General features: G+C 36.6%; 1 protein-coding gene across 1 annotated transcript; it reads left to right on the top strand.

Moving 5' to 3' along the window:
- Positions 1–418: 418 nt before the first annotated feature.
- On the top strand, positions 419–6,270 carry LOC128856891 (regulator of nonsense transcripts 1 homolog). The gene is made up of 6 exons (XM_054092314.1): positions 419–1,108; positions 1,181–1,542; positions 1,598–2,454; positions 2,521–3,588; positions 3,649–4,751; positions 4,854–6,270. Exons 1-6 carry the CDS (start codon positions 926–928, stop codon positions 4,920–4,922), a joined length of 3,642 nt encoding a protein of 1,213 aa, XP_053948289.1. The 5' UTR covers positions 419–925; the 3' UTR covers positions 4,923–6,270.
- Positions 6,271–27,286: the final 21,016 nt, after the last annotated feature.

The raw sequence follows: 27,286 nt of genomic DNA, 5'->3' as shown, positions 1-27,286 counted from the left end.
TTCAGTATATTTGTATTAAATAATCATTAAGCTCTCTGGTTTTCTGCCATATTTTTATATCCATATGCTCATCTTATGTTCGTTTTGCTAGCTAGTGAAAACCATCAGTTAGGGTCTATATTTGGTTTAAATTTGTATATTAAGTACATGAAAGGAACATTGCACTGGCAACAATTTATCATACATAATAAAATGCTGCCGGATGTTAAGTTCGCTTTGGATATATTATTTTGTTAAAAGTTCTCGAATATTTATTAATTTATATACATAAATAAGAACGAACTAAATAATAAAATTTTTTTTTTATCAATTTAGTTATACTCGTATTAGAACAATTACTGTAGTAATAGTTTTTTTAGCTTAAACATAATTGAAGGATCTGGCAATACCGTAAGAAAATGTGGAAATGTTGGAGAATTTCTCGTACCGCTTATTCTGACTTTTTTAAGGAATAAAGACAGAGAAATCTACTGCGAAACGGAAAGAAGTAAAAATTTGTGCATAAATACAGTCATAAAAAATTTACGGAGGTTCCTAGGCCGATTAAAATAAATAGGGCCATAGCAATAGACTTCAGAAATTTTACATCGAAGAGATTTATCGTTAGTAGATTTGGAAACAGAAGGTACATTTTGAGCAAAAGAAAAACTGAAAATAAGTGATCTGAACAAAGCAAAAGCGTGACAACGACGAAATAGCAGCCGTAAAAAACGACGAAATCGCTACAACAACAGCAACATCTTCGCTGCTCGCCTCCACGACAACGAGACATTGATAGGGTAGGGTATAGGTCGGGAAAAAAGTATCGACGTGGTTTCTGTTTTGCGCAAGAGAAATAACCAAAAGCACAAGTCAAACGTGTAGTGACCACTAAACAACAAGCAAATTTGTAGTCATCGACAGGTTAAATTATTCTCGTTTTACCATGAGTGTGGATGCCTACGGCCCTGGTTCGCAGACTTTGACGTTCCTGGACACGGAGGAAAATGACTTGATTGGCGCCGATACGCAGGCATCGGATTTTGATTTTCGTGATTTTACGCTGCCTTCGCAATCCCAAACGCAGGCATCTCAACTTGAGGGTATTAGTGGCGGCGGAACAACACATGTAAATAATTCCCTATCATACATATAGCTTCTAATTGTTATTTACAAAGGTGCATGCTTTGCTATGTTTTAGAGTAAATTAAATGCCCTGGCAAATAATTTGGCTGAGCTGCAATTTGAGGAAGAGGATGATGATACATCATTAGCCGTAAAAGAATTGCCTACGCATGCTTGCAAGTATTGTGGCATTCACGACCCTGGTACTGTTGTCATGTGCAATAACTGCAAAAAATGGTTTTGTAATGGACGTGGTAGTACATCCGGGTCGCATATTGTTAATCACCTTGTGCGTGCTAAACATCGTGAGGTTACGCTTCATTCTGAGGGCCCTCTTGGAGAAACTATTCTGGAGTGTTATTCTTGTGGTGTTCGTAATGTCTTTGTATTAGGATTTATTCCGGCAAAAGCTGATTCTGTAGTGGTGTTGTTGTGTCGGTAAGTAGAGGAAAAAAATTTGAAACCAAATCAGATAATAATTTTTATTGCACAGCCAACCATGCGCGGCTCAAAATTCTTTGAAAGATATGAATTGGGATCAGGAACAATGGAAACCGCTTATAACTGATCGTTCATTCTTGCCATGGTTGGTGAAGATACCCACCGAACAAGAACAATTGCGTGCGCGCCAAATATCGGCAGCTCAGATAAACAAACTGGAGGAGTTGTGGAAAGAGAATATTGATGCGACATTTCAAGACTTAGAAAAACCTGGTATCGACACGGAGCCCTCACAAGTACTTTTACGATACGAAGATGGTTATCAATATGAAAAAGTGTTTGGTCCTTTGGTGCGGCTTGAAGCGGAATACGATAAAAAATTGAAAGAATCGCAAACACAGGAAGGTATAGAAGTGCGTTGGGACGTTGGCCTCAACAAAAAAACCATAGCATATTTTACGCTGGCTAAAACCGATTCGGACATGAAACTTATGCATGGTGATGAATTAAGACTGCGCTACGTGGGAGAGCTTCATAAACCATGGAGTGAAATTGGTCACGTTATTAAAGTGCCTGATAATTACGGCGAAGATGTGGGGCTGGAACTAAAATGCTCAGCGGGAGCGCCAGTCAAATGTACTTCCAACTTTGCCGTGGATTTTATTTGGAAGTGCACTTCTTTTGATCGGATGACCCGGGCACTAAAAGTTTTCGCTATGGACCGCAGCTCCGTCTCTAACTACATATACGCAAGACTTCTGGGGCATGGTCGACACGATGGCAGCGATGAACTATTATTTCGAGGTCCAATACCAAAACTTTTTAGTGCGCCGAATTTGCCTGACTTAAATCGATCGCAGGTTTATGCTGTAAAACATGCTTTGCAACGACCGTTGAGCTTGATTCAAGGTACAAATATTTTGATAATACAAAATTAAGATTCACCAAAATGTTTTTTGTTTTTGCAATTCCCAGGTCCGCCAGGTACCGGAAAAACTGTAACCTCTGCAACAATAGTTTATCAATTGGTGAAGCAACATGGCGGCACCGTGCTTGTATGCGCGCCCAGCAATACTGCCGTAGACCAGCTAACAGAAAAAATCCATCGCACGAACTTGAAAGTGGTGCGTCTTTGCGCCAAGTCTCGTGAAGCTATCGATAGTCCTGTGAGCTTCTTAGCCTTACATAATCAGATCCGTAATATGGACACAAATATTGAGTTGAAAAAATTGCAACAGCTCAAAGACGAGACTGGTGAATTAAGTTCGGCAGATGAGAAGCGATATCGCACATTGAAACGCGCCGCTGAGCATCAACTGCTCGAGGCTGCTGATGTTATTTGCTGCACATGTGTTAGCGCCGGTGACGTTCGTCTTGCACGCATAAAATTTACTTCAATCCTGATAGATGAATCTATGCAGTCTACCGAACCAGAGTGCATGGTCCCGGTGGTGTTGGGCGCTAAGCAATTGATTCTTGTGGGTGACCACTGCCAATTGGGACCGGTAGTCATGTGCAAAAAGGCAGCCAGGGCTGGTCTTTCGCAAAGTTTGTTTGAACGTCTGGTAGTATTAGGTATTCGCCCTTTTCGCCTCGAAGTTCAGTATCGAATGCATCCAGAATTGTCACAATTTCCTTCGAACTTCTTTTATGAGGGATCATTGCAGAACGGTGTTTGCGCTGAAGATCGTAAATTAAAAATTGACTTCCCGTGGCCACAACCAGATAGGCCAATGTTCTTCCTTGTGACTCAAGGACAAGAAGAAATCGCGGGCTCAGGAACTTCTTATTTGAATCGAACTGAAGCGGCTAATGTAGAAAAAATAACAACACGATTCCTAAAAGCCGGTGTTAAACCAGAACAGATTGGCATAATTACGCCGTACGAAGGCCAGCGCGCGTACTTAGTACAATACATGCAGTACCAAGGCAGTTTGCACTCAAGATTGTATCAGGAAATCGAGATTGCCAGCGTCGATGCTTTCCAAGGAAGAGAAAAAGACATTATTATTATGTCCTGCGTACGTTCAAACGAGCGCCAAGGTAAGCGAATCTAGCGAAGTGATTATTCACCATATTAAAATTGTTTATGTTTTAAAATAGGTATCGGCTTCCTTAATGACCCTCGTCGGTTGAACGTTGCATTAACGCGCTCAAAATATGGTACAATCATTGTGGGCAATCCCAAGGTGTTGTCCAAGCAGCCCCTTTGGAATCATTTGCTTAATTTCTACAAGGATCGCAAAGTTTTGGTGGAAGGTTCATTAAATAATTTGAAAGAATCGTTAATACAATTCCAAAAGCCCAAAAAAATTGTCAATACCTTGAATATGGGTGCCCACTTTATGACCACAATGATGGCCGATGCTAAAGAAGCCATGATTCCTGGTTCCATTTACGACCGTTCTGGTCAATATGGATATTCATCGGGCGCTATGAATACGTCGAACTATAACAATAGTGGTCTGGGCCTAGGCTTGGGATTTGGGGGCAGCAACAATTTAGGTTACGGCGGTGGATCAGCAGCAGCACAAATGCAAGCGGCGGCAGCAGCTGCAGCACATAATTTGAACAATTTCATGAGTGGAAACTTCGGCGCGATTGGGGCCCGCAACAGCGGCCCTACTTCAACTGCAGCGCCTGCTAATGCACACCAATGGAATCATCATCATGACTCGATCAGTTACATTTCACCTGAGCGTGCTCAAGCAGCAATGAACAACATGCCAGTGCCTGTGGGCATGTTTATGAACATGAGCAATATTCCGCCACGTTTCTACAATCAACATCAGCAGGCGATTCAGGCAGCGGCAAAACAGGGCCGACGTACCGGCACTGGTCTGGGTGCTACCGGACTGGTTAGTAACAACAGCAGCAGTGGAATAAGCAAACTATTTAATAACTACAATGCATCCACCAATGAGGTGGCAAATAAAATTCAAAATTTAAAACCACGCACCAGCATACCAGCTCCTCCAAGCACAACATCAGTAACAACAAGTGCCAACGACATTGCTAGTGTGCTCATTGGAACAGGTGCAACCTCGTCTCAGCATAATGTCTTGCCGCTCACCCAGCAAAATATGTCGCAACAAATGAGCCAGCCTGGTGGCTTCACGTTGTCACAACAGCCTGAGCTATCACAGGACTTTGGCCAAATCTCGCAAATAGATAATATTCTTTCACAGGACGTAAATTTTAACGCGGTACGTATTTACAAAATGTTTGATTACCTTGGAATAAATTATTACGGAAATTACATTTTAAGAAATGTATTGTAAATTATATTTTTAAACTCTTCTCTGTAGGACAATCTTAACACGAATCGGCTAAACTTGGGCCTGAATAGCCAGAGTCAATTCTCGCAGCCCTATTGATATAACGGTTGATTCCAACTACAAAAGCAAAAGCAGCAGCAGTCAGTTAAACCAACAATTCATATCAAACAACTACAAACTTTTTGATGTAACGAAAGAGAACAAAGAAGACAAGAAGCGTGCACACAAAAAACTGCAGAAACAGCAGCCACAGATCTCTGATCGCATGGATAGAATCGAACTGGATCGGAATGAGGGTTAAAAAAAAGAAAATTCCGCTTAAAATTACCCAGATTTTATAGAAATTTGGGTGATGCTGATAAAGGAGGCAATTCCGATGTGCTAATCAGCGATCATATAAAAATGCGACTACGCAGCGATGAAGTAGTCTGTGCGTTATCTGCGCAAACGTGTGCTTAAATGGGTTAATTAGGAGAAAGTGGAAGCGACGACAAGGATAAAAGGAAATACAAAGAATTAACAAAATCCAAAATAAGGTGTATCGAGAGCGAAAAGTACGCCGCATAAAAAAGTTAGGGTAAATAGGATTGAAATATGATTCGGACAAAAAATATGTTAACAAAATGGATGCGAATGGAAACCACAATCAGTTCATCGTACTTTTTTCATATGAGCATTTTGTTGGAACCTGTGGGGTAAATGAAAAAGTCGGTTAATACTCGATGACGTTCCCATCGAGCACTGAAAACATTTTCAAATTCAAAAGCGCTTTTAGGCATGGTTCACATACTTTATCGCCTTGAGGGCAATTAACAGCCAATTGGCGCAAGTGATCGATACTTTGTATGAGCCACTTTTTGTGCAGTAACAGCAAAACACTTGCAAGTTGATGCCATTTTCACGGAAAAATGTTCGTCATTCCAATCAAGTTGAAATTCATCACTGGTGTTTATGTGCATTGTGCTGAAGCATAGCGGACTGTATTTTCCAGTTCCATTGCTCTTGGATTTTCCCACATACAATTAATATTTTTATCTTAAAATTTTGTGATTAAGTTCATTTTTCTGACAAGTGATTTCTAAATTTGCGACTAAATTAAAAAAAAAAAACTAAGACCTTTCTAATATTTTTATATTCATTCAAACATGCAATAATGTGTGTCTTTCAATATATTTCAATAAAATGCTTCCGCATCATCTATAGAGGCAGAATGGAGATCGGGTTGATGATGAAGTGAGGAGGCTGCAATCGATGGGTGATGAAGAAGTTTACTTTCGACGTATTTCCTTTCGAAGAAACGCTTTGCTTTGCAATCCTTTGCATGTGGAATCGTCTTGATTTCTCGGGAAAAATAAATCTCTGTTTTTATTATTTGCGTTAAAAAAGAAATTTTTTAAATAATATAAAAATAAAAACAAAAATAAAACGGTTTGTTTTATAAAAAAAATCGCATTTTAAATGATTTGTGCGTTATATGACGTTCATTGAGGATCTCGGCTTAGGATAAATGGGTGTCCATATTCAAAATTTGTCCGTTGTGATACCATACAGCGGGAGCGGAGGGGAAAGGAGAAGGGAAGGAACCAGACTGGTGGAAAAAAGGAAGAAAAGGCTTTTGATTAGAGGAAGGCGCCCACAATGATCTCTTTCTGAGAGAGGTATACCTCAATATCGGGTTGAAAAGGTGAATTAAATACATAATTGGCCATATAGCGTTTGCTTTTTGAACCACCTATTTTTTTGAGAATGGTAACACAAATGACATGTCAAATGTGTTCATAATTTACTTAAAGGTTTGACATTTACGAGATGGGACGCAATACGCTTGAACAAAATTGGGAAATATTGAAAACCTATTTCCAAAATGGTGAGTCTTCTTTTCTGATTTTCGCATCGGTGGCTACGTCAATAAGCAAAATTGTCGGATTTGGGGCTCAGAAAATCCACACGTTACTGTAGAGAAGCAAATGCATCCACAACAAGTCACTGTTTGGTGCGGCTTTTGGTCTGGTGGTATCATCGGGCCATTTTTTTTTCGAAAATGAGCGAGGAGCCGCGGTTACAGTAAATGGCGAGCGTTACCGTGACATGCTCAACGAGTTGTTTCCAAAAATTGAAGAGGATGACATGGACGACATTTGGTTTCAACAGGACGGTGCAACTTGTCACACTGCCAAAGTTACACTCGAACTTTTGGCTACCGTTTTTAAAACCGAATAATCAGCCGAAATTCCGATATCAATTGGCCGCCTCGGAGCTGTGACTTAAGCCCGTTGGACTATTTTTTGTGGGGAGCCGTTAAGGACAAATGCTATGCGAACCATCCAGAGACGATTGATGCTTTAAAACACGAAATCGAAGTTGCCATTCATGAAATTGGAGCCCAAACAATCGAAAATGTGCTTAAAAATTGGGTTGATTTAACGGCCTATTGTAAAGCCAGTCGTGGCAGTCATTTGAACGATATTATTTTTCATTCATAAATGACAACGTTCAATTTTCAAAATAAAAAAAAGAGTTTGAAAAAATATTGATTAGTTTTTTTTTATAACCGATTCAAAAAGAAAATTTTACATGGCCCACCTTTTATTTAAATTTAATATTTTTATTCAGATTTGATTAAGATGGAGCCGCAGTTATGGCTATGAAAGAATGCAAGTTTAATCATCAATAAATAGGAAATCACAAGTAATAAATTGAATCAATATTTTATTGACTTAGAGTTGATTTTTCATAAGTAAAAAATGGGCATGCGCAGCGAATAAAGATACAACGGCTACGCTCGCTGGGTCATGTCGTCGGAATGGATACAATCGCTTCGGCTTTGGAAGTATTCGATGCGGTACCAGCTGGTGGTAGCAGAGGATGAGGAGGGCCTCCTCTGCGTTGGAACGATCAGGTGGTTAAGGACTTGGCTTTACTGGCGCCGGTTAGTACGAGAAAGAAACGACTGGCGCACTTTGTTAAACTCGGCCAAAATGGCGTAAGCGGTTATCGCGCCAATTAAGAAGAGGAGAAAGAATGAGCATGAAAAATATTGGATCGTTGTAACATCAAATTTATATAAGCTATCAAACCAATTTTTATTTTATTTTCTTCTTCATTAAACAAAAAACTCGTATCAATTATCGTTGTTATAAACAAAAGGGCGCAATTTAGTTTTGACTTCGCTCATTAGCCGATGGACACCAGATTTTGTTATGGTATCTGCAGCTGTCCGCCAATGCATTTTAAACTGCTGGTCATTTTTAATATATTTTTTCGTTTTCAGCAATTTTTACCAATTACCCAGTATTTTTGAATGTGTCACATTTGCATGAAATTTGGTGGGTTGTGGTCCTTTTGAACAATATTTATCTCTCAACTCATGGCTAGACGGCTATAATGGCACGATGCTAAATTGAGCCAGAACAGAACTCAGCCTTTATGTTGTCTTATGAATGGCAGCAAACGTTTTTGCAAACACTCCGCCATATAAATTCCTTGATTTATAGTGCCCGTGGTAATGAACGTTTTGCTTTTCATTCCACACTAGCAGATGGCTTGGCGCACCAAATATTTTTTGGGAACTTGTCCAATATTTTTAGCTTAGAGACACCTGGGACTCCTCCTCTCGTTCGAGGAGTGTAATACTCAGCGCCCCGAGACTGCTTAAAGTCTGCTTTGACGTATGGGTATATTCAATAACGCATTATAATGCGCAACGTACTTTTGCAGTGTTGGCAATGCGTTCAGAAATGCAAATATGGCAGTACTGCAAATGCATCGCGTTCCAAAACGCCATTTTTGTATCAAACGTCGCGCATTATTTGCAGGAAAAATTTTAATACTGCCAATCTATCAATTGCAACACTTGTCACATTGGCAGTGCTGCCAGCGCTGCAATTACTGCGCATTTATAATGCGTTTCTGAATATACCCTATGTTTCATAACCACAGAACCATATTTATGGATGTCTTGGCTGTATAATTTTCGCACACGAGTTTTAGCACTCTTATTTTGTTTATCGTTTCGATTGGGTGCAACAATTTTTTTATATGATCGTAAACGATCACTTTTGCGCACCAGGGCAAACTATGTAGATACATACATAAGGCCTCTTCTATTCGGCATTTCCCCGCTCGCTGTCTTTATGCTCGACTAACTTGACGAGAAATTTGCATGCGAAAGCAACAACAAAAATATCGAGTAAGATTCGCTGCTAGAGAGTATGGCTATAGCGCATTAGACTGGTTTATCGCACTGCCTTACCAACACATGTAAAAGAAGAGGCCTTAAGCCTTTAGCTCTATTCCCGATTACCGACATACATATGTATGCTCATTAGTAGCAGTTGCTTCATCTATTCACCACTTGCTAAGACCCGATTTACACGAGGAGACATCTGGAAGGGAGACACTGGAAATTCTCTTTTGATGTTTCATTCGCGTACACACGGGCAAAAATGTTTCCGCGACATTTTGACATTTAATACTTTAGCATCGTCTGGTTCGGATGTATTCTAGCACGCGCTTACATGTAAAGCAGAGAGCGTTCGACAACAGTTTCTTAAATATATGAATGAAAAATGCAAACTGGTTAAATAATAAATAATTTGTTTATACTTGAATAAAAAAAATTAAATTAAAAATACTTCATATGTAAATTATTAACTTAAAATTAACTTGAGTATCTAGAAATGCAGGGAAAAATTAGAAATCAACATAAACATGTCCCATAACTATTTTAAATTATACCTACTTTACTAGCAAACATAATCGTGCATTTCCCAAGCAGCGTTCGGATGTTTGTCAGTGTTGTTATCTTCCGTTTGATTGAAAACCAACACATAACTTAGAACTTTCTTCCACAAAAGAAGAAAACGAATGAAGCAACTGTCAAAAATTGCTTTAAGATAAGAAATACGAATAAGAAGAGCAAAGCGTGTCGCCGAGTACGGGAGAAAAAATCCCTTCTCTCTTCCCCGACCGTCCTTCGCCCTTGAACAAAATGTTTCCCTTCCAGATGTCTCCTCGTGTAAATCGGGTCTAACTCTTGGCGAAAAGAATAGGCCTAATATACAGTGGCCACACAATTTATTCGTACACTCACACTTTATAAACAGATACACCTGATACTTGGCGCGATGTAAACAAACGAACAAAATTTTGATATATTCGTAAAGAATAAGATGTTTATTCAATATTTAAGGAACAACAACTTTCAATTTCATTTTTTTATTTATTTTATTTATTTATTGTCTTTGAATGGATACATTCTTACAGACTATATTAAGCTAATGTACAATAGTTTATTAGTTACTAAGAAAAGAACGATTTAAGATGATTGACTAAGATGCCATACGGCCATGTAAAATCAGCACCAGAAGAATTGAAAAACATATTTAAATCTGAACATGCCCTAGGAATCGGAGCATTCATCCCATAGTTGGTTCTCGAGAAGCCAATTTTAAAGGTTTCGTACTGTCGGAGCCTCATATTGGGTATATTAAATTGAATTTTACTTAAGAGGGAAGGACAATCAATAGATCCAGAAATAATACGAATAATAAATGAGCACGATAGAATAGATCGTCTGCTATCAAGAGGTTTTAAGTCAATCAATAAACATCGAGAGCGGTACGATGGTACAGGTTCAGAAAAGTTTAAAGATCGGAGCGCAAAACGAAGAAATACTTTCTGAACTCTCTCAATCCGATTAGACAGTCCTATTTGGTACGGTCTCCAAATAATAGCGGCATACTCTAATCTTGATCTAACAAAAGCACAATACAATGTTTTGAGAGTGTGTGGGTTGGTAAATGCAGAACAATTTCGGCGAACGAATGCTAGCATCGCATATGATCGTCTTATGACGTGGTTAACATGGCTGGTGAAATTCAGCTTAGAGTCGAAAATAACGCCTAAGTCTTTAATTTCCTCAACGGATTGCAAAGGTAAACCAGCAATATTATACGAAGTATGCAAAGTGTTGTTTGATTTAGCATATTTTACGTGAAAGCATTTGCTAATATTTAGTGACGGATGGTTTAAATAGCACCAGTTCCGGACATTGTGCAAGTCGGTTTGCAACTTTTCAGAGTCCCTAACACTGTTAATCACCGCAAATATTTTAAGATCATCAGCATACAACAAGTGTTCTGCAAATGAAAAGCAAGAACCAATATCGTTAATAAAGAGTATAAAGAGGAGGGGTCCTAGAATACTTCCCTGTGGGACACCGGAGGATGCAATAAATGCACGGGATGTCGTATTATCGACGGCTACAACGCAGTGTCTGGTGGACAAATATGATTTGATCCAAGACAAAAAAGTGGAGTGTATACCCAATGATGCAAGCTTCGACAAGAGTATTCGGTGCGATACTTTGTCAAACGCTTTAGAGAAGTCTGTATAAATTGCATCAACTTGAGATCTGTTCTGGAAGGCTGAAATGCAGTAATCATTGAAAATAGACAAGTTAGTGACAGTGGAGCGACTTGCAACGAAACCATGTTGGTTGGTAGATATTAGGCCTTTGACAGCAAAATATAACTTATCATTTACTGTTATCTCAAAAAGTTTTGAGACAGACGAAAGCTTCGAAATCGGTCTGTAATTGCTAACATCGTTTTTATTTCCACTCTTAAATATAGGCGTAATGGAAGTAAATTTCCAGTCGTCAACAAAGATACCAGAGGACAACGATTTATTGAATATAATTGTAAGAGGCTCAGCGAGACACAAGCAATTCTTCAGCAAAATGCCCGAAAGGCCATCCGAGTCAGTTTTCGTTGTAGACTTAAGCTTCGTAATACCCTTGACGACATCAGTAACAGATAGGTACAAAGTCCCAAAATTTAGAGGTGAAAAACTATTAGAGGGCAAACTAGAATCGGAGTCTAGGTCGGGTTCAAAATTAGAGCAAAAAAAGTCAGCAAATAAATTGGCAGATTCTATGGCAGAATTTGCATATTTACCATTATAAAAAACATTGTTTGGCACCATTGAGCAAGACTTTTTTGATTTGATGAATTGCCAAAAGGCCTTCGAATCCGAAATAATATTGTTTTCGAAATTCAAGATGTAATTTCTATATAAGAACTTGTTCAAACAGTTAAACTCTTTTAAATGGCATTGAAATTTTGAGAAGTGCATTGGGTCTCCAGACCTTTTATACAGTTTAGAGAATTTGTTTTTTAGATTCTTTAGGTGCCTAAGCCGTTTGGTATGCCAAGGTGACTTATATACTTTCTTATGATAAATAGGAATGTACTTCAAACAGAGCTCAGAAACCTTAGTCTTAAAAAAATGAAAACAAGAGGTAACATCATTGTCGTGGAAGGCATTACCCCAGTCAATACTTAATAAAATTTCGTTAAAAATTGAGAAGTCGCATAAGTTGTAGTTAAATTTGATGTTAGGCTCATCGGATACCTCAGAAAACTCATAAAATTCCAACTCAAGAGAAAGAGGAACATGATGTTTATCAGTTAAAGATATGGGAGCAATGCCTTCAGACAATGTGTAGTTGATGTTTTGGAATTAGAGAACTTAAGGGGGGGAGTCTGGTTTATAAGGTCAAAAAAATCAAATTTTTTTTTTCGTTTTAAGCGATTCCTAATATATTTCAGAATATTCACACAAAGTTACAGAGCCTAATTCTCAATATTTCCGTAGATACAAAGCCAAAGGTAGGCGAGCGTTAGGTAGTTACGCTGTGACCTCACCGCAAACTTTATCTTCTTTTCTCGACTTTTCATTTTTATGATTTCTTTGAATTGGCGTACATGAATGAAAAAAAACTAATGAACCTTTTGAAATGAATCATAGCTTGTTCCCTTCAGTATTAAATTCTCTTCTATTTGAACTAACAAAATAGATAAAAAAAATTTTTTCAAGATTTTTATACCAAGTTGAAGTGAATTTTTTTTTTATAGAAAGGCATTTTTTCTTTAAAACCTCCAAAAAGTTGAAATTTTGGAATTTCTCTCAGTTTTCTTAGTTCATCTAGAATAAAAAATCATGATAATTAGAAATCCATTTGAATTTTTTGGTTTAGATAATAATTACGAGCTGTATCTTGTACGTCAGTTGGAAGCTCCAGCGTTGTAGCGCTCTACTAATTTCTATGTTAAACATTTTTTTCAACGTTTTTTAACCAGTACACAAATTTTTTATACTTTTTAAATGTTCATTAAAAGATTGAAAAAACTTTGCAGTGCTAAATTAATTTTTTCCTTAAAAAAAATCGCAAAGAGATGCAGAGATGCAATTTTTAGACCTCATAAACCAGGCTCCCCCCTTAAGGCAATAACGAAATAAGGCACAATTTTATGCAAAAATATTAGTCGTACATTGCCAAATAAAGAATATTTTATTAAAAAAATAATAGAAAAAACGAGTATTCAGTACTTTATTGGACCGCCTTAAGGTTTAATAACTGCTTCCAAACGTCGTTGCATACTTTTTACCAATAACTTGGTTTCATTAGCTGCAATTTTCTCCCATTCAACACTTAAAACTGTCTTTAATGACGCCTTTGATGTTATTTTGTGCTTTCTGATTCTCTTTTCTAAGAGCTCCTAGACGTGCTCAATTGGGTTCAGATCCGGTGATTGAGGTGCATATTTTAGCTGCTTACAATGGTAAATAAGCTATTCATACCAGAGATAAGATGAGTGTTTTGGGTCATTGTCTTGTTGGAACAAGAACCCTCTAGCATTCAGTCTAAGTTTAACGGCACTATCATGCAAAATTAGCAGGACGTTATGGCCCACCTACAACCTCAAACACTCCTCAATATTGTTAAACATGAAAAGACGGGACGCCTGGAGACTAACGGTAGTCATAACTGACTTTTGGTCTGTGGGAGAAAAAGCAGCCAAAATGGGCATCCCTCACAACACATACTGTCACAGTTGTAAACAAGCGAAGAAAAAGGAAACAATCTTCCATTTCCTCTGCGAATGCCCTGCCCTATGGAAGGACAGAATGTTAACCCTGGGTAAACCGCTGTTCGAGAGTCTGGAACAGCTGTCTGGCTTAGATGTCAACAACCTGATAAGTTTCCTGAACCGCACAGACTGGATATAGTCATGCTGTAAATAACTGGTAAACAAGTTGGTAACGAGGATGTGGCAACAAAATGTTTAAATACAGATGTTTGTCCATTTTATCATCAATAAAAACCATTTTTCCTACTCCAGATGCAACTTTGCACCCCCAAACCATTGCATTTCCTCCTCCATGCTTAAAGAATCTGGCTCATTTACAGTGGCCGACATAACTGTGAATACCCATTGAAGAAATATTTTGTTATGGAAATAAGTCCGTAAGCTGCTCCTCGAATTTAAGATTGTACACATTATTTTTCTAAGTGTGAGCTAGCAAACCAGCGCCGTTAAAAATGTGCCGTTATCTTTTCACATGGCAGAACAATTTTCACTAATTGCGTCTCAGTTGCTTTTCGGATTCGACAAAAGTGTGCATACCACTAAAATATCCGCGTGTGTTGTCCTTCGATTTAAATATTTCCCAAATTCGTAGTGAAAAGGTAATGGAAACAATCTTTTGGAATTCATTTTACCTTGTATTTTACAACAAATATACTTTTAGCATATTGTTATGCCTAAGTCGAAGGAAATAAGCATTGATTTAAGAAAAGTAATTGTTCAGGACCACAAAAATGGAATGGGGTATGGCAAAATTGTTAAAAAATATAATACATAGGTGCAAGTCAACAATCCAGAGAGATATAAAAAGTTTCAAAAAAAAAAAATGGCGGCTTTGCGAGCGCTCCAAGAACAGGTCGGCCAAGGGTAACCAATTCTCACGACGAAACGCAAATAGTAAGGGAAATTAAGAAACACCCGACAACTTCGGCAAGGTTTATTAAAGAAAGACTTCAAATTAATGTAAGCGAGCGAAGAATTCAGCGGAGAATTCGTGAAGAGGGGTTTTCTAGTCATTACAAGATCAGGAAACCTTTTATCAGCAATAAAACCAAGAAAGCGCGACTAGCATTTGCCAAAAAGTACTTCAATATGCCATTGAGTTTCTGGAAGAGGGTTATAAGGAGCGATGAGAGTAAGTTTGAGTTTAAAAATACAAAAAGAAGAGAAAAAGTGTGGCGAAAAAGTGATGAGAGGCTCCAATCAAAGTGCGTGCAAAGCACAATTAAGTTTGGCGGGGAAAGTGTGCTTATCTGGGGCTGTTTTTCCTATAGCTGTATATCAGATCTGATACATACGAGTATTGAAGGAAAAATGACTGGAGAGTCCTACGTCAATATGCTAAGCACATTGTTAGAGCCCTCGGCACGAAAAATGGGTCTTGGACACAATTTCATCTATCAACAAGACAACGACCCCAAACATACCAGTCGCGTAGCAAAGGAATACTTTAGACAAAACTCAATAGAGCTTTTAGAATGGCCCGCTCAAAGCCCCGACTTAAATCCTATCGAGCACTTATGGCAATATTTAGACGAAAAAATTGATCGATCAAGTTGCCGCTCAAAGAAAGCAGAATTTTTCCAGAAACTGCAAGAGACCTGGAATAAAATACCTGAAGAGCTTCTTAAGAGATTAGTTCACAGTATGCCACGCCGCCTTTTGGCTGTAATTAACGCAAAAGGCGGCAACACTAAGTATTCGAGTCATTTGCATAACGTTATTACTTTTACTATTACTAGTAGGGTACAAGGGTACGCAAATTTTGTCGCTACAAGTTTCTGGGCATTTATAAAAAAAATATGAAAATAATATTTTGTTTTTGGAATTGAAATATTTTGATTTGTGTTTTTATAATACTTCTATATTATAAATAAATTAATAAGTTAATCGAAATGTGAATGAAATAATAAACAAAAAATATTTGTGTTTGAATTTTCCCTTAGGTAGGGTATGCATAGTTATGTCGGCCACCACGAATTCGGACATAATTTTTTATTAAAAAAACACTTCTCTTTCTTGTACTCATTCATTAAGGGGGGGTAACGTTTTTAAATTTTTTTTTTGCATTTTTTTTTATTTGATTTTTTAAATGAAGAACCTTTCAAGAATATTCTGTGAAAATTTTAGATGAATCGGAGCAAAACTTACAAAGATACAGCCATGTAAGTGTTGCTACCTACTCTGATTTTTTTTGTATTTAAAACTTTAAAGCGTTTTTCCCACAACTTACGTTTTCAAAGTCGGTGCCCCTCATAACTTTGAAACTACTGCACCGATCCTTTTGAAATTTTTAACACTTTTTCTGTAGATGTTTTACAAAGTAACGCCGAAGAGTTTTTTTCGAATTTGTTGATAGTTTTGTTTTTACGGTAACTAATTCGCCGATTTTTTACGCGAAAATCGTGTTTTTGACTTTAACGTGTTCCCAAAAATCGAAAAATGTTTAATTTCAAAAAACCCTCGCCGTTACCCGGAGAAAACGATTATCTAAAGAAATAACTTTGGTTTTTTGATTTCAGATGATTTAACACCGAGTTATGAGGGGCACCGCAAAACTACTTTTTTTTGAGATGCGTCCGCATAATTTCTGCCATTGCCGTATTTTTAAATATTTTTGGATGAAAATTTCACAAAATATACTTCAAATGCTATAGTTTCATGTAGTAAAAGATTTGACGAATAAATTTTAACTGTGTCACCAAAAAAAAAAAATCATAAAAATGTGCCTTTTTTTCCATGAATTAACGTTACCTCCCCCTTAACTGTTTATTGACGTACGTATTGAACGTTGCACGTCCGCACCGTGCACGCTCACAGATGTTGATTCTTTTTGATTTGATTTTTCGATGAGATTTCGGCGCAATTGGAATCCTATTTCGTTTATCTTGAAGATAACCTCGCGGAGAATAGTATACATTAGTAGAATCTATTGTAAAATTAGATATATTGGGAGAAACTAGATCCTACACTGACTTACCTTAATTCTCTTCCCGACATTTGCAATGTGTAGCATATCGCAGCACCGTCCTGTTGCAACTTTTCTATTATAAGGTGAAACTCTTAATAACTACAGTGGTTCCATAAAGAACTCGGACACCCAAGTGATATGGTTTTAAATAAAAAAATACATATTAAAATCCAAATCTAATGCGTTTATGCGTTACATTTATTTTCGTTCCTCAAGCGTATTTTTCAAACCTATAAAAAACTAAAGCAAACCTCAACTCATTCGTACATACAGTCTTTTTCCGAAAATAAGACATCCCCCGAAAATAAGCCCTAGTTAAAATGTGACAAAAAGAATTCGTTAAAAAATGCTGTTGATTTATTAAGTATAAGTAATAATAACGGGTGATTTTTTAGCTATTATCTTTTTAAACAGTTGGTTTAAACAGCTGACGCACATTTCAGGTTTTGTTTCACTGTCAAACATCTTCAATTTGGTCTATAATTTAACCATGAATCGTCTTACAAACGAACAACAATTGCAAATCATTGAATTTTATTATAAAAATGCGTGTTCTGTTAAGAAAGTTTATCGCGCGCTTCTTCCATTTTATGGTCGGTTTAATCGACCCACTGAAGCGGCTATTCGAGCTATTGTCACTAAATTTAGAACCAAATTTACATTATAGGACATCAAACCACCAACACGCTTACGTAGAGTGCAAACTGAAAAAAATATCGCAGCTGTATCGGCCAGTGTTGTGATGACACTCAATTATCGATTCGTAGCCGTTCGCAGCAATTGGGCCTCAGTTACTCAACAACGTGGAAAATTTAGCGAAAGGATTTAGGTGTGAAGACTTTCAAAATACAGCTGGTGCAAGAATTGAAGCCGAACGACCCACCGCAACGCAGAAATTTTGGTGAATGGGTTCTTGGAAAGTTGGCCGAAGATCCACTTTTTTATCGAAAAATTGTGTTCAGCGACGAAGCTCATTTTTGGATCAATGGGTACGTAAATAAGCAGAATTGTCGATTGTGGAATGAAGCTCAGCCTACCAATGTATCCAGAAAAGGTCACAGTTTGGTGCGGTTTATGGGCTGGAGGTATCATTGGACCGTACTTCTTCAAAGATGCTGCGAATCGTAACGTAACTGTGAATGGTGAGCGCTACCGTGAAATGATATCCAACTTTTTTTTGCCCAAAATGCAAGAGTTTGACTTGCATGTCATGTGGTTTCAGCAAGACGATGCCACATGCCACACAGCACGCATAACAATGGACTTGTTGAGAGGCGAGTTCGGTGAACATTTTATTTCACGTTCGGGACCTGTCAATTGGCCACCCAGATCGTGCGATATATCGCCTTTAGATTATTTTTTGTGAGGCTATGTTAAAGCTCAAGACTATTCAGACAAGCCTGCTTCAATTAATGCATAGGAAGACAACATTAAAGCATTTGTATGTGGGATACCAGCCGAAACATTGGAAAGAGTATGCCAAAATTGGACTAAGCGGAGGGACCATTTGAAGCGCAGTCGCGGTCAACATTTGCATGAAATAATCTTCAAACATTAAATTATATGGAGTGTGCTATCGATTTAAATAAAAATTTCATGCAGTTTTCTGAATTTTACGTGTTTTTTTTGAAAAACTTTCGATAGCTCTTAAAAAATCACCGCTTATAATAAAGCGTTTTCGAACAAACCCCATAAGTGTATCTCACATTGGTACTTTACACTGCACCGGCTGTCTTTTTACACATACAATGGGGCATGACCCGGAGAAACCCAAAGGCAACAACTCAGAACTGCAAAGATCTCTCTTTTTGACTGATTAGTTTCCAATAAATTACTTATACTTACATTAAAAAGATATCTTACCTTTCGTTCTCCTTCTCAGTAAATGAAATTCCTGTTTGTTTTTTGTTTGCTCCTTTTGAATTGGAATAATGCATTTATTGTTCTCTATTTATTGTTTTCTTTTCGTTCTTTGTTGGCTCTACATCAATAGTTACATCGACAATTAGCTTACATTACAAATAGCAGAGCAGTTTTCAGAGTTTTAAGCATTTTCCCTTTTTTTGGTTTGGCAAAGAGTGGTGTATTTGGTATATTTGTGTTGGAAAAAAATAATTAATTTGGATAAATGAAGATACATGGATTTTGTGGGGAAATTTTAGGTGGGTGTTTTTTTTTTGGTTAAATTTTTTACTATTTTTAATTTACATTATATGCGTTTTTTGTTAATTTGTGTGCGCTGAAGATTAACTCAGCAATTTTGCCCGATCTTAAATTTTTCTATCTACCATGATCTTTTGGAAAAGTGACAATAATAAGTAAATAATGGCAGATGCAAAATACAAAATTGCATATTCAAACTAGGTGTATAATTATTTAAAAGATGTGCAACAAAATATATACGTTACGATCGGTTTTCCGCAAATATGTAAACAAAAAACGAAAAAAAAAACGGTGTGCAAGGTTGATGGGTATTAAGAGATTTGAGCCTAACAAATACATACAATTACAATTAATCACATCCGGCTTTTCTGAGTTCATTTTCATTCACGAAAGTATAAATTTTTTACTGTATAAATGTAGCTCTTTACTTTGAAGTTTTACACGATACTTAAAGAATTTTATACAATCTTCTAGGATTCGTTTCATTTTGCTTCTTAAGTCTTTCATGTATTTGTTAAATTTATCAATATGTGTATTTAGAGCCCGTTATGAAAGCCTGCTCGCATTGCTTTTTTTTAATAACATTACCGTCCGGCGCGTCTCTGTTATTTAACACCTGACGTTTTTAGTGCTTTATCTGTTATTTGATTTCTTTCTTTTTGATTCCGGGTGCGCTTCATTTTGAAGGGAATTTATTTAAGGCTACTTGGTGTAATGTGTTTATAAATTAACCTAAGACCTTCATGGAAGGTGTACATCGTATAAGAAACGGTTCAATTGTACTCGCTTCTTGTCAAAGCATAGTGGTTTCTTGTTATGGTAGCAGCGTGGTCTTTCAGCCTTACTCAACTAACAAATTTTAAATACTTCAGATTTCGGAAAATCACCGTGTTTTAAATTAATATTTTTTTCTTTACTTCGAACCATTTTTATTGAGCGGATTTGGCTTCGTTACATCGTTGAGTAAGAATACAATTCCCCACTATGCAATGACATTACAAATTATTATTATAAACTATTATTTCGATTTTTTTTAGCTTTGCTTTAATTTAAAGTTGTACAATACATTGTGTAAATATTTTTTTTTTATTTTACAGTTTTGGTACAAAAATTCTTCAAATTACTTATTTTTACTTTCCTTTTTTCAACTTTTTTAATCTTTTTTTTACATTTTTCTTTTTCGCTTTATAAATTATTAGATACTTAACATTAGACAGATACAAATACAATAATATTGGAACATCATTTCTTCTTCCAGGTAATTTGTAACAAATTCGATTCATCGACATTATTTGATTTATTTGGGCGCTCTTTTATTATATTTATTGCAAATTACCTTGCCCTTTATTATATTGTAGTATGTATGTGTGTGTGCGTGAGTGTTTAGGACCACAAATGATACACAGATGAAAGTTTTTAATAAAATTGCATTGTTCCTTGCATGCGTTTAACGAGACATATTCTCAATAAATTGTGCTTTTTATCTTAAGTTTGGACTTCACTCTCTTTTTGCACTGTGATTTGTTGATATATTTCAATTAAAAATTGAATAAACATAAGCGCCAATATGCAACACGGAATCTCAAATAGTTTTTTGTTTTGGTTTATTCTTTTTTTAATGTATTGTTTGTTGTTGCTGCGATGTTTCCTTAGGCATAGAATATTTTAAAATTACGTTTATTTAATTCTGTAAAAAATATACATACACACATTTGTAAAGCCTTATCTTAAGGATTTTCATTTACGGTTCCCTGAGTTTATTTCTTTTTTTAGTAAATCTAAAGCCTATATATTTTCACTTCTAATGTCTCACATTATTTACTGTAGAAAGTTTTATACGAAAGCAATGCTGGAGTCAGCTAGCAATAAAATTTAGTTTAATTTATTTGGAGAAAATCTATATATATAAAGCGTTTTTCAGTAAGAGCGCTTCAACTTTTTTTTTAATAAAACACAAACGGTTTGACTCATTTTTTTTATTATCGAGTTTGAACATATACATTTAAGTATGAAATTCGAGTTCTTTTGCATGACCACCGCGTGCACGTTTTACGAAGTCCAATCGTTGAACCCACTCTTTTGCATAAATCGGCCGAAATTCCAGCAATTTCGCGTTCAATATTGACTCTGAGCTCACAAATCGTCGCCGGCTTGTTACTGTAGACCAATGACTTCACATAACCCCAAAGAAAATAGTCTAGAAGCGTCAAATCACACGAGCGCGGCGGCCATTCGACCGGTCCATTTCTGGAAATAATGCGCTCATCGAACTTACTCTTCAACAAATCAATTGTAGCGTGTGCTGTGTGGCTTGTGGCCCCGTCCTGTTGAAACCACATGTCGTCTAAGTCCATACCATTCAATTGCGGCCAAAAATAATCGTTTATCATGTCGTGCTATCGATTTCCATTCACAGTAACGTGGCGATCGTTCTCGTCAACGAAAAAATATGGGCCGCCGGCATGTAAACCGCACCAAACAGTGATTTTTTCGGGATGCAACGGTGCCTCATGAATCACGTGTGAATTGCTTTCTGCCCAGTAACGCATATTTTGCTTGTTGACAAAGCCATTGAGCCAAAAGTAAGCTTCATCGCTAAAGATGATTTTTTGGAATTATTTGGATTTAAAGTAGCCGCAACAGAACGATTATTTTCATAAAAAATTTGCACGATTTGCAATCGTTGCTCAAGTGTGTAGCATTCCATGATGAAATGTATACTAATGAAGTTTACAAATGACAAGCGAAAAATAAAAAATATTGCGTCGTTCGCCCTCCCTATCGGAAAAAAATTGAAGCGCACCTATTGAAAAACGCCTTAAAAAGAAGTTACATTTGCTTGGTAATCTTATAACTCAAGAACCGCCGAACCGATTGACACAAAAATTAGAGTTCTTATCTATCTTTGAGGTGGTGGTTTGTGTGAAGTTTGATTGAAATCGGTGCAGCCGTTCCTGAGTTATGACATTTTATATGAGTAACGCTTATGAGCGTTTCTGTTGTACTGTTGTGGTTGTAAGTGTATTATGTTAATAATAATTTGCTGTCGTTGGAATTCAGTTGACAGTTCTCATATGTGCTTTGAGTTCTTTTATATCGTGCTCTCATTGCGAACAGACATAGGCCCATTTCCTAAATGCAAGTTGCAATGCATATTTACAACTCATATAGTTCCTAAATGCATTCGTGAATTTTATGGCAACGCCTCATGTTCCTAATCGGTTGGCAACTCATTTAGATGCGCATAAAATGTCAAAATCGTGCATCAGTTTTGTTTGGTATGCAAAACGTGTTCAAAGAAACTACAATGGCAGAGTAAGTCGCTTTATTTATTATAAATATACTATTAATTTGTTTATTTATGTTTGAATCTTTACAAATAATTGAAAACGTTTATTTATATCTATGTTACAGAGAAAAGAAGTGGACACATGAACGCAAAAAGTTATTAATTACGACAAGACTTCGCCATGAAGCTGATTTTAGCGGCAAAAAAAAGAAACGAAATACCATTTGGGAAACTATATTGCGAGAAATTAAAGATGTGGAAAGCTCTTTTCCCTTTTCCAGAGACGATATAACTAGATGTTTCTTAAACATCATGGGAACCTATAAACGCATCAAAAAAAGAAACAATACATCTACTTTTGACATATGTTTTATGTTCCTAAACGCCGTTTTCATGCAAAGCTATTTTATGCAAAGCATGGTTGCAATTAAAATCTGCTTTGCATTGCATACACATTTTTTAGAGTTATGCATTGCAAACTTGAGTTTAGGAAGTCGGTCATACTTTTGATGAGTGTTAACCATGTGTTTGTTTTAACCACGTACACACATTGAACTTTGAATTAAATTTGTTTTTATATATTTTCGTCCAAAATGACTTGAAATAATTTTCAATGTTTTGCTTTTACATTCAATTAGTAATATACTGTACTAAAAGAATGCCACGTACAAGACGAGCAAACATTGGCAGACGTTCACGCCAATCAAATGCTACAGCGTTAAATCGAAGATCACAAAGTGAAGAAGAAAGTCAAATTGCCGGTGCTAGAACTTCCGCCAGAACCTTTGCATTCATTGGTTTTTGGCAATTCACCAACATCGAAGCATTTCCTCTTAAACATTAAAAAATACAATTCATGCTTTCAAATGACATCTTTTGGAGCTACAAATATTATAAGAGATGGATTTATGCCGACGTTTAAGGTTATTACTTCGTTTGGAATAAACAATATCATATTTAATTTATGTGCCGTCCCTGTGTTCGATGTTTTTAAAAATTCAGATCCGTTATCTACATATATTTCTCGAACTTTACAGATTCAAGGTCAAATATACCATATAGCTGGGTCTTTGTTACCATTCCCAGATGGTGACAATCAATTTTTGCAAATATATTTTATTGGTGATGAGAATCGTGAATTAGATCAGCGCTGTGCAATTTCGACGAATACGAGAAGATCAATCGTGAATGAATTGCAAACAATGTTCCATCAACACAATGAATTGGTGAAATTGTTCAAAGTGGCACTCGATCTGATGGCACCGATGACCACAAAATCATAATAAAAGCCGATAAAACACCAATTGGGGAGCACGCCAGACGATTCAATGTACCAACGATTGATGAAGTAGCCATTGTTGTGGTTGGTGAACAGTTTCGGCTACGAGATATTGTTTTGTATCGTAGAAATGAGCAATTACAACGTATTTCAGAACTCCATCGCTGTTATGATGCATTGCAATACCCCATTTTGTTTTGGAGAGGGGACGATGGCTATCATATCAACATACCAATGATAAATCCAACAACTGGTACATACACATTTTATTTTTGTTTAAATATGATTTTTAAATAATTTTCATACGCTAATTAATTTTTGCATTGCAGGTCAAAAATCAACGAAAACCGTCAGTGAAAGAAAACAATTTGTGTAACAGTGGCAACAGTGGTTGACTGAGCGTGTACGAGTACAGCATAGAGTTAGTTGTCAAAAAGCCGCGTGGTTAAGCAGCCGTTAAGTCGTCGCGTCGTGAAGCAGTTGAGTGTTAAAAACATAAAATAAATGAACTTAAATCTTTTTGAATTGTACCCATACAGTTAAATACAAATACTAAGTGCTACATTGTTAACAAACATAAAATAAACGAACTTAAATCTTTTTATTATAACATACATATATAAGTTAGCACCAATTAAGCTACAACCAATAATGCAATTGGGACATGAACCAGACGCTGAATAAGCAAACCCAATAATATTGGGAATAACATCCGGCATGCGCCGATTTAAACCAATAGCCAAATCTGCTGACACCTCGATCAGCAAAATTAGTTTAAGCAATAAACATCCGGCATGCGCCGATGTAAATCAGTAGTCAAAAATACTGACACAGGTAGAAATAAGTTATATTAAGGAGAGATTTAGTAATTAAGCATTGAGTTGTAAGTTGGAATTTATCGAATAAAGGTCTTTCGACCAATAAAAATTTATTCTTTTCCATCGTCCAATTTTTCGGACGATAATTTATATGTCGGAGCGTGCTGTATGCGTGCACTGTATGCGCGTGTTTCTGCGTACTGTATGTGTGAGTGTAAGAGTATTCTGTTTTGGGTATTTCGCCAGAATCATAATTTCATCACATTAGTAATATTGCATCAGCCACTAATTGTGCTGTGATTGGTTATTTTTCATTTTGTCGCTTGAAGAAGGACCGTTATAGCGCGACTACAGCGTTGTAGAGAAAAAGAAAAGAGTCAGTCGATTTTGGAATCGCAGGGTTACGCAGCGAAACTTGCTGCGCTTTGAAAGGGAAATGGAGGACGAGCCTTCCTTGACATATACATACATAATCAATGACAAACAACAATATGCACTTTAACCTTCTGTGATAACAATGTATATAATACCAAAACAACAAGACTTATCTCAACATGATTTCCCACGAATGCAACCGACAAACAATATAATAATAGAAATACACTATCACTAAAACAAACAACAATAACCTTAACTATTATCTACTACTAAACAGATAACGTCCTACGCATATCAATGGTATAAGTAGTGCCTAGATTGATGCAAACGAGTTAGTCTAAGATTATGAATAAAGAATGCACGTCTTGGTGCAACAAAAATAGTCTTACACTCGAATATAGATGTTAGATATTAACTGGGGGCTCAACCGCCTTTAAGCCATTTCTATACCTAAATATAAAAGGATAGAAAAAATAAATTCCACGGGACATAAGACGTCCAACACTATATATTTGAAAAAAGTGTATAAATGATCAATAAGAAAAAAATGTCTAAAAATTTTAGAAAAAAGTGAAGTTACAAGAAACTGGATACCTTACGGAAGCTCCGGTTAGCAAACAAGCATACAACTCACGACGCTCTCAGAGAATTAAGTAAAGTTACAATGGAGCAACAAATGGCCCAACTAACTGCGCAAATTACTATGCTGAAGGACCAGATACAGCAACAATTAACAGACTTCACGGGGAGAATAGCTATGCTAGAACAACAAAATGCTCCGTAAGAATTAGTTTTATATGATGAAGTAAAACTAAACGGTGACAGGTAATAATGTCAATGGAAATAGTGTCAAAACAAAAATTTTGAAATAAAGTAAAGGAAACTGTGCTTGAAAATCGCCGTGTGACCGAAAGAGGGATAGCTAGTGAGCTGAGCATATCAAATGGATCCGTTCATACTATTATTCATGATGACGTCTTGTTCCAAAATTGTTAAATTTTCTTCAAAAAGAACAACGCAAAAAAAACCTTTCTATAGGGAAACAATTATAGAAAAGTATTTCTCTTACTCCGTATTTATGTCACCAACAATATGTGAAATTATTGAAAACGTCCAAGGAGAATGACACTATTTGGTAGATGGCACATTCAAATCGGTGCCAAAATGCGGATATAATCAATTATTGATTATTTCTTATCGAAATCGGGATCACGTAAGTGGTTTGGTTGGTTTTAGACTTGTATAAGGCCAATTATATGCTTTTTTCTTTAATTTCAGGTATTCCCATTCGCGTACGTATTGTTAATGAAGAATTGGGTATGAAAAAGCTTTCAGCAAGATGGGTGCCGCGTTTGCTAACTCCTCTGCAAAAAATGAACCGAATGTCGACTTCAAAAGTTGGTTTAGACATGTTTAACAGAAATCCATCGGAATTTTTGAGTCGTTTCATAACGATGGATGAAATGTGGATCCACCACTATACACCAGAGTCTAAAGAACAGTCCAAACAATGGGTAGAACGTGGCTCAAGTGCTCCAAAGAAGGCAAAGGTCGCTGCATCAGCTGGTAAGGTTATGGCATCTATTTTTTATGATGCACAAGGTATAATTTTCATAGATTATCTCGAAAAGGGCAAAACCAACACAGCTGAATATTATTCATCTTTGTTGGATACATTGGACCAAAATATTAAGCAAAAGCGGCCACATTTAAAGAAGAAGAAAATCCTCTTTCATCATGATAACGCTCCTTCGCATTCATCTTGGAAAACGCAGGAAAAAAAAGACAGGCTTCGTTGTAAGACAGAGTATACAGATATATCACATAGAGAGAAAGAGAAGAAGAGCTATACATCTATACATCAGTTTAGGCTATCCGCGTCTCCCTTTTGTGCGGCCCTAGTCCAGAGTCTATCTTGCTTGAAGGGGGAATAGTTTAGGAAGCATCGTACGAGCAAGATAGAGACAGCCACGTATTCATTGAATACTAGGCACTGGAAAAAAATAAAGTATGACGCGCTTGCGCGCGAGTACGTACAGCTCTGACACCATACGACAGTGGAGCAAGGGAGAGAGATATATACACTCAGTACAAAGCAATAGAATAGGATGGCTACATTAACGCGCATGCGCGTAGTATAGGTGTACGCGTCAGACGCTATATATTAGCAGTTGAAACAGCACGTGTGTATACTTGATATATATATGTGGCGTACCTACAAACTATTATTGAATTTATATTAATTTTGCTATTGAATTTATATTAATTTTGTTATGGCAACGCCGTGCTACTGGCATGAGCTATGGCAACGCCGTGCTACTGGCTTGAGCTGTCATTTTGTCTTACTTCAATTTCAATGTTCTTACTTTTTGGATCGGGCACGTGTCGGTAAATGTAAATTTAGTTTCTTAACAATAAATCACAGTAAAATCCAAATATATCATTGTATTTTGTTGTGATTATTTACGTTATTTACATCTGTATTCTGTGATTATTTGATAATATCCTTGAACCGCTATAATGTAAGTATATTTAAATTATTTAAACATTATTATAAATAATATTTCTAAGCCTATATTGGGCTAAAAAAATAAAAATAGTTGATTTACGACACGTGTTTCATCACAGATAA

The sequence above is a fragment of the Anastrepha ludens genome, chromosome 3, assembly GCF_028408465.1.
Source record: "Anastrepha ludens isolate Willacy chromosome 3, idAnaLude1.1, whole genome shotgun sequence".
Taxonomy (NCBI): Eukaryota; Metazoa; Arthropoda; class Insecta; order Diptera; family Tephritidae; genus Anastrepha; species Anastrepha ludens.
Note: the sequence above shows the minus strand (reverse complement) of the source record. Positions and strands in the feature narration are given on the sequence as shown.

Excerpts from the sequence above, each read along its gene's own strand:
- LOC128856891 (XM_054092314.1), top strand. The coding sequence starts at position 926 with ATGAGTGTGGATGCCTACGGCCCTGGTTCGCAGACTTTGACGTTCCTG. Across the intron at positions 3,589-3,648 it reads ACGTTCAAACGAGCGCCAAG|GTATCGGCTTCCTTAATGAC; the intron begins GTAAGCGAATCT and ends GTTTTAAAATAG. Across the intron at positions 4,752-4,853 it reads AGGACGTAAATTTTAACGCG|GACAATCTTAACACGAATCG; the intron begins GTACGTATTTAC and ends TCTTCTCTGTAG.